Source organism: Oreochromis aureus, linkage group 9 (genome assembly GCF_013358895.1).
Source record: "Oreochromis aureus strain Israel breed Guangdong linkage group 9, ZZ_aureus, whole genome shotgun sequence".
Lineage (NCBI taxonomy): Eukaryota > Metazoa > Chordata > Actinopteri > Cichliformes > Cichlidae > Oreochromis > Oreochromis aureus.
The window spans coordinates 13,106,941-13,125,575 of record NC_052950.1 but is presented as its reverse complement, the minus strand read 5'-3'; the positions used below and the strand labels follow the sequence as shown (position 1 = coordinate 13,125,575).

The following is an 18,635-nucleotide window of genomic DNA, read 5'->3' as shown; positions in this document are numbered from 1 at the left end:
AAAAATGGTTTGGACTCTGTCAGTAACATCTAAATTAAACTGACTGTGTAGGGATGCCCTTCTTACATCATTCAGTCACTTAAAATGTATTAAAGTTGGTTTAAGTGACAGGTAGACACAAATAAATGGAGGTATAGCCACTAGCTGTCTGCTAGCCCACACCTCGGCTCGAAGCGTACTCACAGCCCTTCCAATAAGTTTGTGCTTTAGTTTTAGTGAGTGAAAAGCTAATATTTTTATCAATCATTACTAAGCAATAACAAACATGTCTCTTTTTCTATCCACTGCACCTGTACAGCTTATAGATATAGATAGATAGCAACTTGCTAACCAAGCTGGCTATCATTAGCTGATAACATAGAACTCCACCCTCTCGTCTAAATATGGCTGACGTTATCAAGCTTGATTAGACAGTTATAAACCGTACAAACTGTACACGTACACATACCTGCTAATCTTTGTTTACCTGTTATTGGCAACCTGTTCCACAGTGTGTGTTTTGTCCCATCCCATCAAATGCGATTTGGTGCTATATAAATAAAACTGAATTGAACTAAGTTAAGTTAGAGACTACTAAAATGCTAGAAATGTACTCAAGAAAACTGAAGCACAAACTTATTGGATGGTCTGTCCCGCACAGACTACCTTATTATGTTGTTTGATAACCCCATTAAAAATCCTCCCAAGCACCAACAAACATGTCAGAGTGGTCCAGAGATTCAGCAACTCCAATTAGTATCAGTAGAAGCTGCTTGGCAATATTCTCTGTGCTGTCAATCAAAGCTGCCACGCTCCTAAATCCTGCATCCAGGTGGGAGTTATGAAAACACAAGCTACCATCTGTACAGTTGTTTAGAACAGGGAAACTCTACACAGAGACCAACTTTTTTTGGATAAGGCTGTAAAAATATATTTTTTTAATACTGTAAACTTGAGCATTTTAACATGGAAGTCTATGGGGTTTGATTCCATTTGAAGCCTGCCTCAAGTGGCCACTAGAAGAAGAGCAGTTACTCCATATGTGGATGCACCTCATTTTCCTCTTATATGTCTTGACTGTCCATGACAAGTAAATTTAATGGAGTTAACTGAGCTTCACAGAACTGTAACACTATATATTCACCGATATTTATACCCCTAAGAAGGCCACGACGACTAGATTAAAAATACACCGTCGAAACACTCTCATATGCTCCTGTGCTTATTTTTAAAGGTCATTTAGACGCGATGTCCACAACAGACCACTATTATATCTTGTTGCAGTGTTGCTACAACAATCCTAAATCCACAGGAAAAACTGTATGAGCACTACCACAAAATTCTGGCAGACATAGGAGACAGGCCTAAAATGACTTCTTCTTCATTGTGTTAAGAATACACACATACTTAGTGCGGTAAACCGTAGTGGGATGGTCTTACCAGCGTCTGCACAATGGCGTGGTTGGTGGCATTCATGTGGGCATTAAGGGGGAAGGAGCATTCTCCATCACAGTAGTTGGCTGCATAGCCGTCAGGAGCAATAATCCAGTCCTTAGAGAAACACGTGAAATCAGTTAGTTTTGGGATGAACAGATGAACAAAAATGAACACTTGTGTTATCATTGGTTCAGTACAGCTTCACTTTTCATGTAACCCACCTGACTGCTGTTGGTAAATTCAGAGTTAACGTTCTCTCTGAGGACAAATCCCTGCTCACACAGCGCTGTCTGTGAAATCACTCAGAGCTAATCCCTCTCCTCCTTCCTTCCTTCCACTCTTTCTGTCTTACTGTTTGACTCTGACGAGCTGTCGACAGGTTATCCCCCCACTCTAATTTGTGTTTTGATCTAGTTCATCTTCCTGTCAGTGTCAATCAACCGTCTGTCTTCACCTTTTCACTCTTCTGACAATCCCTTTCATTATTTCCAGCTCGCTTCCTCTGTGTGTGTGTGTGAATGATTGCTGGCAGTCTCCCTCTAGATGTCAGTGCTGTGTTAACAGCTTGTTGTATGCACCTCTGCCCTTCTCTTTATTTCTTCCTCTGTATCTAAGTAAACACACACACACACTGTGATCTCCCTTTAACCTTTTCTATGTCGCATCCTCTCGTTTCTAATGTGTACTGAGTAGTGTACTTTACAGAGTCATGCTGACAGGTTTCTTTCATTTACTACTTTATCATGTAGAAAAACTGAGACGTGCTGTTGAAATTACACGTTTTTTTCTTATGTTAAAGCATCTCATGGAATAAATGTGTAGTTATACTTTACACTGAGAGAAAGGGGAGTTCCCTTTCTCTCAGTGTATGACAATATGTAGGAGGAAACCTGTCTGACAAGAGACGGCTACTTAATACACCTGATGGTGGCCAACTGCTTTTGGTAAGAGTTTAAAAAACACACCAAAAAAATCCACAATTATTCCAACAATCATAGCATATATATAATACTATACTGTAGTATGCATAGTAGGAACACTGATTAGAATTAAAAACTAGTCCTGACTAGACGACTGATGTATTAGGAAACTTTTAGGTCGAGCTTAAGGAGAAAATACCTGCCAGCCCAGCTCTCTGAAGCTGACGTACAGCTCGTGTCTTCTGCATGCTGTCTTCTGATCGCTGCTGTTGTAGTCTGAAAGACAAAGAACAGAAACCATCAGGGTTCACATATTACCACGATCCTCTCCAGACACGGGGCCGCTCCACTTAGAATCATGATTAGCATCTGGCGTCGTTTTCCACATCGTTTGTGACCCTCAGCGTGTGGAAAGTATGTCACAGCGTCATGATGATAAAACAAAGTGAAAGCCCTTTTCCTTGGGTAAATGATGTAAATATGTCCAGTGAAGTCCAGTGACACATTACATACTGAATCCGAGAGCAGAAGAATAACACAACACGCCTCGCGTAATGCACTGGGTGGAGAAACATGTGAGGGCGTAGACCGGAGCGCCGGCACAAGTGCTCATTACAGCGGTCGCTGCGCTGTACGTGCTTCACATTCATCTGCTGTCTAATGCACTTGAGCGCGTGCCTAATTGAATTCATTGGCAGTTACATATTATTTGGCACATGCAGTGAAATAGTGACAAGTGTGTTTGTGGACTCTCCGGCCATCAGCTTGTCCTTAATCATCTGTGTTCCCCTCTGCGGCCGTACAGCAACGGCTCAGACAGTCTCAGGTATAGGTTTGGTTTTCAAACTTGAAGAGGTCATTGCTGGCATTGGTCACTGCACTGAAGTCAAGACGGTGACACAGATTTTCCACTTAAGTTTCAAGGTCTCCCTTTTGCTTATTTACTCTGTCCTTTCATGGCTTTGATTACATTTTCACAACTGACCTGTCTGAGAAACAGGCAAAGTGCTACGCAGTGGTACTGGTCCCATGTTCCCGATGGTTCTATATGAGGCTCTATTTGAGGCAATTATGACTGTACAACCACACACACACACACACACACACACACACACACACACACACACACACACACACACACACACACACACACACACACACACACACACACGAGTAGCTTCTTTGAGCCCAAAACTGATTTTAATTGCAGTTAGTTGTTGGTCTGCACAATCATAATTATAAAACAGTTAACCAACTGTTTTGGCAGTTGCCCAGGACCAGCCTTACAATCGAGCAGCAATCTCCAGGGCTGAGAAATAAAGCCAAGGCGCAATGCCAAGACATGTAGTTCCTCTAATAGCCACTTGAGGCAACTCCAAAAGCATTTACAGTCTGGTATTAAATAATACCAAAGAAAAAACAGGGAATCACAAGTCAATAGATGACGTTATTGTTGCCATCTTCTATATACAGTCTGTGGCTAGAATAATATTGGGATTACAATAAAACAATAAAAACATTCACAAGTTTGAATCTAAATGCGACTGGCCCTCTCATCCAAAACGCAGTGTTGACTTTTTCCAGTCTGACTCTTAACCTGTCAACTCATGCACACATAGTTATTTATCACCTACAGGCATATATAAATAGGTGTCATAAAATAAAATAAACAATAGAATAAATCAACTCTCCATCCAAGAAACTGGCATTTAATAGATTTTCTTTTGCCAGAAAAGTTTGCGTGTGTGTGTGTGTCTGTTTGTCTGTCTGTTTGAGTGTGAGTCACAAGGCAGTCGGGGATTTGTCACTCAGTCACAGCCACCACCCAGCCACTCACCTCACCAAGTCACCGACAGCAGCCTTGTTTAGTCAGCTGGAGTTGGAGGGAGACGCACACAGACATATATACAAACATATTTCGGTTATGTAATGCTAATTGATTTTGGTTCCTTACATCCATACGTCTATCATTCATTACAAGCGGCGCTTCCACTTGCAGTACGTACACATAGGCGCTCACAGATGACCCGATGTTTATCTGTTTAACAGCCAAACCCACTTAGCTACTCATTAAAGCGGAGAGTTGTAATTTAAATTCACCAGAGTTGGTTGCATTACCATTTCGTCATCAAATTAAATTTAATTCTGAACAGACTCGCTGACTGCACTGCCCAGACCCGTGTGTTTTAGCTGGCCTCGTCTCAAATACAAAAAGAGACACAGACAGGGAGAGGAAGAGCAAAGCTGGGTTTCCTGCTTGGATTCATCGCAGACCAAAAAGATGAGGTGACAGAGAGAGACACATATGAGGCCTGGCACTGCCTGTGTTTAGTCTTCATGTTTCTACCAACTGTACCATAAATGTGCAGTTGGACTTTATATAAGGACATCTACCAAACGGCACCAAAATAACTGCAATAACAAGAAATACATACCTATGATGGGTATTTCTAAGAAGTAAAAGGCAAATCAAGAGTAATCCAAGCCACTATTTTTGAGACACTGTCTCAAGACAAAATTGCTTCCTTATATTTAACTGAAATAGGATGCAGATGACGCAAAGGTAGGAAGAGATGATCTTGAAAAACACAAGCTCCACGTTTGAAAAAACATCTGGACTGTGCTCCGTCACCTCTTCAATTTAATTCAGTTTTATTTTTATAACGCCAAATCACAACAACAGTCACCTCTAGGTGCATGAAGCTGTAAGGTAAAGACCTACAATAACAGAGATAAAGCCTAACAATCAGGTGGCCCTCTATGATCTAGCACTTGGTGACAGTGGGAAGGAAAAACTCCCTTTTAACAGGAAGACACAGCAGCCTAGGCCTATGGCAGCATGAATGAAGAAGCCAGCAGTGTGAGAGCAAAGTGCTCTATTGGGGTGATTTTCTTCTTCTTATCAACACTATGTAAATGTTTGGGGAATGAAAGGAAAACTGTTGTTTGCTCTCACTCTTTTGTCATCAGACTTTCTGTAACAGCACGTCTGGTTGGCAACATATGTTGCTCCAGATCAGTGCTAATGGAGCCGGCACAAGACGCATCTCCAAACCATCTGCCTCCCCTCTCCTCTTCAGCTCAGAGGAAACGGTGTCTATGATTCTCCTCATCTTAGATGAACCTGGACCCATAAAAAGTCAAAGCTGGTTCACCACAGCACCACCAGTGGGATCTAGGACAGAGTTTTCTGTGGTTCCTCTGAATCTTTTTTAATGACTGAATGTACCACAGTTTGATGTTGGAAACTGTTCAACTATTTATCCACACAGTCTCTCACAGACTGGTGAATCTCTCCTCATCTTTCCTCCATAATTTATCAGCCTCACTGGAATGCTCGTTTTAAGCCCAATCATGTTACTAATCAGCCTAATCAGTCCTGAAACGTGTTCCACCAGGTGGAGTTTTTTTTTTAGAATTGCACAACTTTTCCAGTCTCTGTGTGCCTCCTTTCCAACTTTTTTTAAAAACATGTTACTGGCATCAAAATCAAAGTTAGCATACAAGATTCAAAGCCTTAGAAGTATTTGTACTGCACAAAGGTATAAAATGGTTTTCATCAATCTTTTCACAGCTTTGCAACTTTTTTGGAAACAAGGCTGGAAATTTGCCCTGAACACAGAACATGAATATTTCATCTGACTAGACGAGTTCATTCTGTGAGAAGACGGAAACAAAAGGTACGACTGGCCATGACAGTCAGCGGCATAGTGAGGTCAAAGGGTCATGTGTAACGGCCAGTCAGGATGCGGTCAGGTGTTTCCCTTGTTTAGGCTTCCTTCCTTTTCAGTAGGAAGGGCAGCTCGCGGCATGTCTGCTAATGTGGAAATAAGTTATAAGTTTACATGTCTGTGCAGTCAATGGCACATCTCCATGTGCGTGTGTGTCTCTGTGCACCTCTGCGTATGTGCAAGTGTTTTTCTTAGCATTCAGGCATGCACGTTTGGCTCCTTGTGAATCTGTGTGTCCACGATCGCACGCGTCCATCCTGTCTCCCTGTCCTCAAGAGCAGAGAGCCCTCAAACTGAACTAGTTAGAACTGTACATGGACAATACCTTTTTAACTGAGAATCGGTCACAGTACAGTGTACAGTGTTTATATACAGGAAACAGCCAAGGATAAGGGAAGAGTACCACTGAAAGAACAAATCTGATTGGCTATGAAACTTGGCTGACCTGATACAAACCTGAGGTGATGTTTATAGAAAGAGAAAACGACACACCTCCGAGCTGAACTGCTACCCTGCAGTATTGCAGGATGGTAGAGGTCTCAGGGTTAATGTACAGAAACATACCGGTGCATACTGGAATATATTTGTGTACTACTTGAGGCATTTCTGCATTTCCCTCGGGATGAATAAAGTATTATCAATCAATCAATCAAATAGTATAGCATATGCAATACTTTAAATAGTGAAATACGCATTGTTTCTAAGTACACACACACCCTTGTTATTACACAACCTCTCATAGAGACCCCTCTACTTCCTCATCCAGGTCGAGTTTATGATGCGTGACATTCAGCTTTGGGTCAAATCACAGCTCAGGGTGGAGGGTGAATGTAGCCCGACTGCCCCTTCCACACAGCATGAGAGGCCTTCGCTCAATCAACCAGTCAAGTGATGTCTAAAGTTTGATAATCTCATTTTAGTCACTGCTCTCTAAGGTGACTGTATTTTAAATATGACCTTGAGGGGTAAAAAGATTGAGGTTTATACACTTTTTGTTTGCTAGAATCTAATGTGCCACTAATTAGCTAGATAAACATCCTATGCAGTCGGACAGGCAGGTCAAAGGTTCAGTAAATCATAAGTAAATAAGTGTGGCTTTGCTGTGCAGTTCAGAGTATCATATTTAGCAGCATGCTTCTTTTTCCCTCTTTCTCACACATCTCCACACAACTCCTTTTCCCCCTCGGTCTTCAAAGCCATCAAGCATTTATAGTGTGTGGGGCTCTTTAAGAGGAATAAAGCTGATATTTACTGCGGGCTTTCATTGAGTGTAAAGGCCCAGATTTGTGGTGCCCATAAACCACATCTCCCCTTCCTGCCTGTAAAAATTTAATGCCACACAGCTACCACTGAGCTCCGGCTCCCATGAGGCTTCCATTCATTTCTTTTTCCTTTCCTTGACAGAGAGCAGAGGTGAGAAGAGACAAAAACTGACTCAACGTGTTATACTTGCTGTATTAATTAAGCCTTAGAGTGTGTGCGAGTGCTACTGTAGAGTTTGACATTAAAGTAGTCGGTTTAGCTAAAATACTGTAAAAATACAATCATTTAGAGGCTTTCCTCCACATAATATGGAGATGCTAAGCTACACTGGTTAACTTAGCTTAGCATGAACACTAGAAACAGGGGGAAAAAGCTAGCCTGGCTCTTTCAAAAGGCTAAAAGTTTGATGTGTAAGGTGGAGTCTGTTTACCTAAAGGTGGTGCTAGGCTAAATAGTAAGGTTAGCTTTTATGCTAAACAGGCTAATATAAAGATCTCTGCAAGAAAAGCTAATGAGTGTGCTCAATACCATGACTGCAACTTTGAAAAGAGGTATTTTGGTGTTTGTTACTTCTCTTGGCCCTTTGACAAAATGACGTACCTAAAATCTAAGACGCAGTGCACTTACAGCCTGCGTTGCACATGTACATGTCACAGCTGTTTTTCGCAAATTAAGTTGGAGGTGGCAAAGCGTTTCGATGATAACCGTGATCTTTGAAACATAATAATAACTACAATCAGAACTATGTCATAGCACAAGCCACAGCAACTGTCTGACATAGCAAATTTTAGTTACATAGGGCTGTAATATGAATATTTTGAATTCTAGTGGCACAGTAAAAACAGCCGTGAAATCCCTGGACTAGATAGACAGATAGGTGGATAGAAACCTTATTGACCCCACAAGACAAATTATTGAGTCTGAGCAGCAGGATAAGAATAAAAGTGCAGTATGCAATAAATAAACAACATAGACCCAGTAAAAGTGCCACATGCACATAGAGTTGGCCTTGGACTCTGAGATATTGCAAAAATTCACATATACAACGGTGATAAAAAAAACAAAGAAACTAAAAAAGAAAACAAATGAGACAAGCTAAACAAGAGTAAAAAGTAAGACTGAGATCATGTAAATTGCATTAATAAATAATTAGTACACTATAAGAATATGTCTTGCATTCAGTAGTAAAACATAATTCATAAATGACTGATTTTTAGTGAGGGGGAGATGAAGACATGGTGGTTAATTACGGAAAAACCACCTCTGATATCGCTTGCTATTCAAAGCAAATATCTTTGTCCTTTCAACATGACTTCAGAGGATTTTAAGACCCAAACCATGAACTCCACTTTCACCTTCTTCTTGAACTACATTCAGGACCAAATATTTGAAAATAACACTGATGGGAGGGAGAAAAAAAGCAGGATTTCCTCTTCTGAGATGGCAATGCAAACGGACACTGTAGCACAGAGGTCCGCCGCTGTGTTACGGCAGCTTACCTAACAGTGTTTAACCTGGAAATGTTTCTCTGCGAGTAGACAAACATCCATTTGACCGCGTGATAGTAAAACTCTGCACTAAAACCGATTCACATTGAATTCATCGGGGTGGGGCTCCTACTGCCGGTTCCCACCCTGTCTATTGAATAGCAGGGGAAACACTGCTCCTTACTGAACATAAGCACTGTGGCTCTTTAACACTGAGACTTTTAATGTACTGTATGACTTCACTTTAACCCTTCCCGCCACTCTTTGAACCTCAAACTCAGGAAAAGCCTGTAAATTATATTTATCTCCGGTTGTTCCGAAAACACGAGGATCTTATGGTGCCAGTTCAGATGTTATAACTGCACAGCTCAGGTTCAGCGTGTCAGTGACATAAAAAGAGTCACAGAAACCCAAGCGGGCCAAAGCTTTTCAAGCCGCTCCACCTACAGCCTATGGTTTACTCCAGCTATTTCTTAATTCCAAAGCGAGAAAAAAAATATCAGGTTTTACAGTAGCAATTACATAAATTCCCATAGAGGTGGCGGCAGTGGTGGTGGTGGTGGTGATGGAAAACTCAGTCCCAGTGTTCAAAATAAAATCCTTCACCCTGAAGAGGAAGGAGCGTGTCCCAAAAGTTGTGAAGACATGAAAGGAGAATGTCACTGTTGCCTCTGACGTTCCTCCCCCTCCCTGCAGCCACTACTACTGAAGTTTATCTTTCTTCCTGTCTTTCATCACAGAGGTTATTAAACCCTGCGAGGGAGCTCCGCCATGTCTAATTACGCCAACGGTAAACAAAAGGAGGTCGGGTGGTGAAGGAGTGAGGAGAACGAGGAGGAGGAGGGAGGAGAAGAGCAACAGATGAAAAAACACAGCTGGCTGAGCGCCGTGTTATTATAATTCTTTAAGCAATACTGTTAGCTTGGTCAGTCTTTTAGCTGTGCAACTAATGACTAGCTAGGCCTAATTACAGGCCGCCGGTGCTGTGCCGGGACGTGATATTCCTTCCCCGGATGGTTGTTAACTTCCCCCACAGCCAAGGCCCAGCCCGACTCCCATTACCTCCTCAGCCCTTCCTCGCCCACAAAACCCCAAATTACCTTTAAAGGTGTTGTATTGTTCTTTTGGCAACATACACAGCAGCGTTTTCCACTGTGCACACATCAGACACACCCAGAGTGGGTGGAAATATCACGGCCGTTGTAAAAGATATTCCCGGTCTTCCCCTCACGCCTCAGAATCTAAGGCGAAACTTTAAAAAAAAGATTTACCCCACTAAACAGGAAAAACAGGAAAAACGGGAAAAACAAAAACATTGGGATAAAAGTGGCTGGTTTGAAAGCTGTGTGTGTGTGTGTGTGTGTGTGTGTTCATGTGTGTGTGTGTGTGCTTTCAGGAGCAAAATGTGGAAAACAAAGATGATTTGTTACACTTAGAATTACACCATAATCTCAAAACTATTGCTGCAGAAATTTTTTTGGCCGATTCTGGCCTCTTTTGTCATCTGGAAGATATTTAATATCAGATGTCGATTTAAACCCCGCTCGCTAAAATGGTGCAAATGAGAAAATAACAAGGTCCAAAACCTCACAGGGATTAGAGCTGGGAAAATAAAGTTGTCCTGGTTTAAAGGTTGCTTTATAGCCCTAGCAGACCGAGCAAGGCACGAGAGTCATTTGTGGCGAATCGAGGCGCAGCAAGGCCAAATTCATAAAGACCAAATGAAAATTGACAAAAATGTATTAAATAAAAAATGGGTCTGATGATGTCAGGGATTACTTTGGGATTAAAAACATGAGGCAGTGGAATCAGGTTGACCTCACACATCAGGGGCTACACTTTGGGAGGCTATTTTTAGAAACCACACGGGCTGAATTAGTTTAAAAAGCCTCTATGTGGACGCTACTGCACACTTTCGAAACAAACACGTTGCTGCCGCTCGCTCTTAGATCTCCCGCTTCTTTGGAAAAATATCCGTGAGGGTGAATTCCCGGCCAAACAGAAACTGGGGGACAGCATCCACATTTTGTTTCTCCCCATGAGCGCTCCACAAGACGGATGCTCTCCCCATCCATCGTGGCCTCCTCCCCGTCTCTGAAGTGAGTGATGCGGTATTGAAACCATATGCCCTCCTGAATTCCTCGCGGATCCTCCCATCCCGTCCAATCCCTGCAGTCCTCTTGCTGGCCACCGACACACGGCTGTCGCGAGGGGGGCCTCCCTGCTTCCTGTGTAGGATCTAAATATTTACACTCCCAGTCGTCCCGAGTGGCGAGGCGGAGAGGTCTTGATGTTTTGGGTTATGTAAAGTCCAATCCTCCAGGACGCATATTTAACAGATTGTCGTTGTTAGAGCACTTTTTTCAGCAGACTCGCTCCGTGGAAAGTTTTTCATCCTCCCGATGCAGAAGGGGACACAAAAAGCTTTATACTGAAAGGGAGCAGGGTTTGAAATCCACGCTGTGCACCCCAGAATAACTTTGTCTTTACGACATCCTGCCTTAAAGTCTTCGGACGTCTCGAGCCAAAGGTGACAGCTGGGCGGTGGAGAATACAGGTCTGGAGCCAAAACTGAACATGTGGTGAGATCTAACTGTCCCGTAGCATAACAAATGATGAGTCTTTGTTCTGTGTCGTGTCAGCCAAAGCTTTCATCTAATGCAATTACTGAGAAAAAGCCCCGCAGGAATTTAACATACAACCTCTGGTGTTAACAGCAGTGCCGCGTAACCTACTGAGAAAGTCGCTGCAGATGCTCTGAACAAACAGAAGATCAAGCCAACAAATCTCAGCAGAGGGTTTTGCAGGGAGTAGCGATGAGAGCAAACCTGTCCTGGAAATGCTTCTGCATACCGTACAGATGTTAGAGCCATTAAGCAAGGAGCAAAAGAAAGCAAAGCAAAGGTAAATCGCTACCTAAGTAGCCCGTCAGGATGGGAGGATTTGCAGCTCTATGTGAGTGCAGACAAGAGCTGTGATCAGACAAGAGGACCAAAGATAAGCCAGTTATAGCCAAGATTTGGGTTACTGTGGCACATTCTCTAACCTCTTTGGTCTGATTAGCTTTAGTTGGCATCACTGTGTGCTTAGATACTCGCAGCCCCTGGAAGCACGCTTAGGCTTACTATGGCTCATCATTTAAAGTCCAACAATGAGTGCAGAAAGCAGATGCACTGGATTCACGTACATCTAAAGGTTTGTGCGCCTAACTTGGCGAGGATCAGACCAGTATCAACAGCAGGCTGACTGAGGACTACCTTTACATACTGCAGCAGTCACACAATGAAGCCTCACAGGAGCAGCTTAGCTTTAAGCACTACAAAGGTCTGTCTCCCGAATTACACAGCAGGTGGAAGGCAGGCGGATTATGGGTCGATTTAATTTGAAAAGCTTGTGAGGCTCATAACATCAGGATTATACCTGCACATTACATCATCTGTTGAGTAGGACGAGAAGCGAGCAGGGCTAATGAGGAGGTCCGGAGGATGAGGTCACCTGTCAAGATGGATTCACCGCCTGCGCCTTAAATCACTGAATATTCAGTAGCTCACAATTCTGTGAGATCGTGCCACATTGTAAATCTCTAGCAAGACTTACTACACAGTTTACAGATGCACCAGAGGTGTGTCAGTTTAAAATCATCTTATCATCATTCACATAGCCTGTGTTCTTTAATGTTTAAGGCCAAGGTCCTTCCTCATGCACTCTCTCCCTGCCACCGTGCATTTAAGTCACTCCTCAGAGCAGAAACGGTGTATAACAAATATAACAAATAACTATATTCCCTGCTCAATAGGCATGTTTTGGGAAAAACTGTAATACCTTAACCATACAAAGAAAACAAAAAATGGGCTACAATTCTCATCTGATCGGCGCTGATTAAAGAGATCCGGCAAATGTCGGGTCTAATCTATCAAGCATTTCAAAGAGGGATAGTAAAACCAGATTTCAAACACATGCTACCCATCCGCTGTTCTCAACAGGCTGGACGTCAGTGACATCAGTGGATGTAGATCATTTTTGCTATTATGTTACTTTTGAGTCTGATTGCATTCACGACTGCACTGCGTAATGAGGTCAGTTAAGGTTCAGCGTTCCTGTAGACTGACCTGCTGGGCCCGGCCCTCTAGATCCATCTGGCGGTTGTGCGGATCGATTGCGGTGCGGCTGGCGCCGTCTCCCACTAGCGGAGCGGACGGTGCGGATGTGCACTTCACTGACTTTAAAGAACGCCACCATGAAAGGCTGCTTATCCAGTGCACCGTCACGTCCTACGAGCCCCGCCTCCTTGGAGCTGACGCTCTGTCCTGTTTAAAAAAAAGATCACAGTAAGTACGAACCACAGAAGATCAAAAACTTCCAGCTATGACTGCTGACCTTTACTTTGCTGAGAGAAAGTGATGCATTTTAACTGCTCCAACTATGGCTTTGTATTAGAAAAGAGACGTGCAATTGAATCCCTCACCGCTGCTGGTCTCCACGCTGATCTGCAGACCCAGGTTGTGTGCAGGACTCATCACCCACAGGTTACTAGTGGCAGTGATGTCAAACTCCAGCCAGCCCTCCTCAGCCGCCCACAACCCGCGAGACTCCAGCAGGAACAGATCTGCCTCTCTGTGACATAATGGCAAACAAACACAAGAAGAAACTTATTAGACGAAACATTAGTAATACTTGTGCCAATACTGGCATTTGTACATGGATGTACTGGAACGGTATTAAAAATGGTTGTAGTCATCTCATCTGACCAAAGGACGTGCTTCCAGTTTGCATAATCTTTCTCCACTCGTGTCTTGGCAGTTATTCTGGGCTCTTTAGATGTAATTCTCACTAGTTTTCTTCCCAGAGTCTTTGAAATATTTCCCTTCCTACCTCTGTCAGGCTTGTTCTGCACTGTTTGGGTCTCTTTGAATCTCTTGATGATTTTTCTCATTCCAGTTCTTCACATTTCATAACTTAATACTAAACTCACATCTTTTGTTTGTGGTGGTAAGATGCTTTCTCAGGTGACAGCTCACACTGTTGCTGAAGTTTTTATACTGTGTGTAAATCGGAAGATAAGGTTTTCCAATCTTTGACCATTATAAAGTTAAAGCACATCATTGCACAGCAGAGGTTTGTCCTTTATAAAAGTCAACAAGAACACCAGTTTTCAGGGGGGCAATGATACTGAGCCTGGTAATTTCTGCTATTGCTGAAATAATTCTGTCATTGTTCAAATAGAAATAAATTACACTAATAATTTTGTCTTCTGCATTAAGTCAATTAAATACAAGCTGCTATTAGATATTGTACTGCCAAAAGTGCTATGATTGACCTAATGCCTGAACTATGCTTCCAGGTAACTTGACGTCCACCTCCCAAGAAATGTAACTACACATCTGTTTGACGCATGAATGTGGAAAGTTATAATGTGGGGTTAAGAGGGAGTTTCCAGTTACGTCGTAAGTCACGACGGAGATTTCCCGCAGAAGTCTGAATTACGCTTAAGGAGTCCACTGTGCTGCTTTTCACCGGCAGCAGATCATTTTGGGTCCATGTAGCTTTAAATTTTTGCCTTTTCGATTCATGATTAATAAATTCTGACTCAGTAAAACTTGCTGCTGTGTGGCTCTGCCTCTTTAGCGTCCTCAACAGAAATGACAATTTATACCCGTTTGGTTTACTGCATTCAGCCTTATGTATAAAATACAGGGGCAGCAAAGAGCATCACTGAGATCATGCAACACTAGAAAGGGCAGATCTACCGCTTTAAGAAACCAAAGACGCAGAAGCTCTTGGTTTGTATCGAGGTAAGAGTATCATAACAAAATGACAGGAAGACGGATAGCGGCACTTAACAAAAAATGCTGGGATACTGTATTCTACTCTAGCGTAGATCTGACCTTAAAGTCTACATCTCTGAGGGACTACGAAAAGGAAGGAATTAAAAGTATGATATCAGGCTACATGCATGTTAATATCATTTACAAAAAAAACAAAAGTGAGTCGAATCGAATCAGGCTTCAAATGTGTCAAAAGAGGAGGGGGGTAAAAATAGTGACAGCAGAGGAGATGTAAGGAAAAGACAGAGTGTGAATGATAAGAGGCCACTGTCCTCCCACCGTCCCATTACAGCAGTAATAACACTGCGGCGGTCCTGTCGGACACTCCTCCACGAGACACATCAAAGCCTCGCAATCATCCAGGTGTTCAGAGAATGCCCCTGCAGTCATGCTTCAGCAGCCCCTCTTTATTGCTCATTAATGAGTGTTTCTGACGGCTTCCGTATGAGCACCTACACCCTGTTTTCCTACACGCATATGGTACTCCACCCTACTGCTGAGTTCGCACATTTGTCCCAGGTGCACTTGTGTTTCTGCCTCATTGTCGTGTAACGCTCGCGTGACAGAGAACAGCAGGGAGTCCATGAGAGAGACACCTGCAGGGTGACGGTCTACTGTACGAATGTGTTATTGACTGGCTGCTTTAAATGAACTGGAATAATAAGGTCAAGAGTCAAAGTCGTGTTTCTTTGTGCCATAAATCCCCTTTATGAGTCTTGTCAGTGACTTGTTAAAATTGTTATCCAAGGTAGGAAAGTGTGACTCGCAGCTGGCCTGGTTATTTCACATGCTTTCGTCTTTGAAACTGGTGCAATGGCATATTTGTAAGACCGTAAAAACGATATGTAAGTCAGACATCTGGAGGAAAAGACAGAGATTGTAAGAACTAACTCTCCTGAGTTGGTACAGTCTTTGTCTTTTCTCAACACAAAGTCAGGCCGGCCACCTTTTCTTTTTTTTTTGCATTGTAATCTGTCACATTCCTCAGCCGGGCGTCAGGCTAATTAAGCGCTCTATCATTACAGCTCGGAGTCAGAGCACGAGTCGGGTTTTATAGGAAGGAGGAGCACGAGAAAGTTAACGGGCTTCCCGCTGATTATGAAGGGACGGTTTTCCAAAACGGAGAAAAAAAACAGTAATGACATAAAAGCTTTGCTTGTGTTTTTTCTCATGTATGTGACAATACCTCAGATGATATCTGCACTGAAGAGATCGAATAATGTAAAACTGCAGTTACTAGCGGGTATTTATAAATGCAGTTTATTTCTCCATCCGATAACAAGCAGGCCTTTTCTTAAAGGCATATAAATGGACATATTTTATCTCTTTAACCTGAAAATATCTCCAGAAATGAAAATGTTTTTACTGGAGAGAAAGTGAGAGCACAAACCAGCCGCTATAGGGACAAAGGAGAAAATAAATAGCTCTCAACATCTACTGTGTGTGAATCCTCTGACAGACTGAATTGTTTTTATTTAACACAAAACAATTAATCAAGTGTAACAGTTCGTCATTCATCAATGGCTTTTTAAGGAGAGAGTTCCTTTGGCGTGTGACTAAATATACCGAGCTACGTAAGGCTAAAAACAGATATCAGACATTCTCTCCATGTTTGTGCTGGTCGACGGTGGGCGGGCTTGATAAAACACAAATGTCATTCAGAAACTCTGTTTATCTAGCCCTGCAGTCTTAATGTACAGTAAATGTTTAGGATGCTTTTTCTGGTGAGGATTTTGAAGCTGTGCTAATTCTGTAATGCTTGATTTTACATTATAAACACAGCAGCTGCCAAAAGTATGTGCAACACACGGGGAGACGGAAAGAAGTCGTCGTTTTTGCACCTCGATATCCAGAAAATGTGAACGTGAATACTTTTGGAGCCTCCAGGAACCTACCTGCAGGGCCAACGACGCACACGTGTTTCACAGCTAAGAGCTGCTGAAACCCAAAGTCCGATTCCACTCATCGCCTTGGAGTTTCATAAAATTAATCTCAGGGTGAATTAGAGGAAAATTTAGTAGCTCAGTCCCAATACAGTACTCCGCAAAAGCCTTGAGCTGAACCTCATTTCTTTATATTTTGCAGTGCATCGAGTTATTGAAACATCCAAACAAACATGGGAATACAGTATCCAGTTAGCTTGTACAACAACAGAGTTTGTACAATTCGATCTCAAAAGTCAGAATTTGGTATGAACTTCTTTATTCTTCAGCAGCCTGAATTCTCCAAGGCAGCTTCCTCATCATTGCTTTAAGTAGGCTTCAGGAATAGTTCTCCAGGCATCTCAAAGGACATTCAAACTCTTCTTTGGTTGTTGGCTGTCTTTTGTTCTGTTCTCTGCCGAGATGTCAGATGCTTTCCAATAGCATTGCGTGGTGGGTTAAAGTCTGATGGTATTTTTCTGTGTTCGTAATTACATCAATTTTGACAAGATCTCCAACACCACTGGCTAAGTTGCAGCTCCAAACCATGACACAGCCTCCACCCTGTTTTTCAGACGGTTGTAGACACTCACTTTTGTACCTCTCTCCTGGGCTTCTCACATACTGATAATTTGGCTTCATCACTCCATCAGACATGTTGTCACTGACTTTCAGTCCAGTTCTTGTGTACTTTGGCATACGACACCATTTTCTTTCTGTTTCCCTTCTTTAAGAATAGCTTCTTAACAACAGACCATTTCTGATAAGGCTTCAGATTCTGTATCATGTCTTTTCTGGATTTTTTTCCTGTTTCTTTAGGACATGAGGTTCAGATACTGTTCATCTGCTGTAAATTTCCACAAATGTTTCTAAGGACACACTGCACACCACGCTGAGATATGCCAGGTTTTTAGCTAATGGCTCTTTGGAAATCACCTTGTTTGTGCAAAAACAGTATTTTATATCTGTCACACTGTGTTATCTTTGGTATTTTTCATAAATTCAACTACTATTTGTGCTCCAGAGCTTTGGTAATAATCAAATATTCTCAGCTTCAGCCAGAGAGGTGCGGGGTGAGTAATTTTATGACCCCCAAATCAAACCCATACATAAGTTACACATATCTGCTCTGCTGTGATCTCACTGTAAGTGAGACGGATGTTAAGTGCTCAAGCCAAGATCGTGCACATTTAGCACAGATAAAAAAACGATTGTGCAAATCATACAACTGAAAACCAGTAAACGATTATTATTTATTCAAGTATATTTTAAGAAATGTGAATAAAAGAGTATGCAAGAAAACCAAAACTCCTATATTTAACATATAGTGTGGTATAGACAATTCTGAGATTTATTGTTTATCTAAAAAGATGATCAGTGCTAATTCAGTTGGACATGATGTGCTAACATTTTGTCAGTTTTACTGGAAACCATGCGACGTTAATGAGACGCGTAAAACCACAAAACGTATTACTTGTTTGTGTTTTTCCCAAGTTAGCACAAAAATACACTCATAGTTTTGCACAAACACAGATGAGACAATCAAGAGAAAATCTAACAGCGAATCAGGCTTCAGCATAGACGTTGGAAACTCTGTAAAAGTTTATATGCTACCTGTCAGGGTGCTCCTTGACCACCTGGTAGACTTTGAGCAGGAAGGTGTCGTTGCGGAAGGCACGACTCACGCACTCCTTGTAGAGGCGAAACTCGGCGGCAGTGATGGCCTCGCCCTCTGGGATCTGCGAGAGGTTGAATTTGAACTCCTTGTGGTGACGCCTGTGCGGTGAAAGCTCCCTGTCGTACTCCACTGTGGGTTAGAAACACATACGCATGCTTTTAGGACCATAGCTCACACAGGGCGAGATATAAACCAGGGTGAGGAAAAAAGCTATTAACGTAAAGCTAAATGAAGCTAATGTTCATCAGAAAACAGGGGGTTGATTTGTGCTTCTACAGATCAAATGTTATTCATCTCTTTTGGCCCGTATGCTCTCTTTTCAGCAGCTTGATTCAAGCTCATGATCCATTTTCCACAAATAGGATCAAATTATAGATCCGCAAACAGGGTTTC

General features: G+C 42.4%; 2 protein-coding genes and 1 long non-coding RNA gene across 3 annotated transcripts in view; 1 reads left to right on the top strand and 2 right to left on the bottom strand.

The window, feature by feature from the left end:
* bmp6 (bone morphogenetic protein 6) overlaps nt 1-18,635 on the bottom strand; it is a 47,931-nt gene that overhangs the window by 2,400 nt on the left and 26,896 nt on the right. The window contains exons 3-7 of the mRNA XM_039617730.1: nt 18,179-18,371; nt 13,283-13,431; nt 12,927-13,124; nt 2,536-2,612; nt 1,420-1,530 (exon numbers count right to left, since the gene is read on the bottom strand). Coding sequence (XP_039473664.1) covers nt 1,420-1,530; nt 2,536-2,612; nt 12,927-13,124; nt 13,283-13,431; nt 18,179-18,371 — 728 coding nt within the window. The remainder of the gene's footprint in view (nt 1-1,419; nt 1,531-2,535; nt 2,613-12,926; nt 13,125-13,282; nt 13,432-18,178; nt 18,372-18,635) is intronic.
* Nucleotides 7,092-13,391, top strand: LOC120442023. Its single transcript, XR_005614469.1, has 4 exons — nt 7,092-7,480; nt 9,558-9,607; nt 12,948-13,145; nt 13,255-13,391. It is a non-coding gene; the product is annotated as an uncharacterized LOC120442023 (long non-coding RNA).
* Nucleotides 18,267-18,635, bottom strand: part of zgc:101569 (uncharacterized protein LOC449822 homolog) — a 52,175-nt gene continuing 51,806 nt past the window's right edge. Inside the window, exon 8 of the mRNA XM_031755528.2 lies at nt 18,267-18,371. The gene's annotated coding sequence lies outside the window, so the exon portion shown is untranslated. The remainder of the gene's footprint in view (nt 18,372-18,635) is intronic.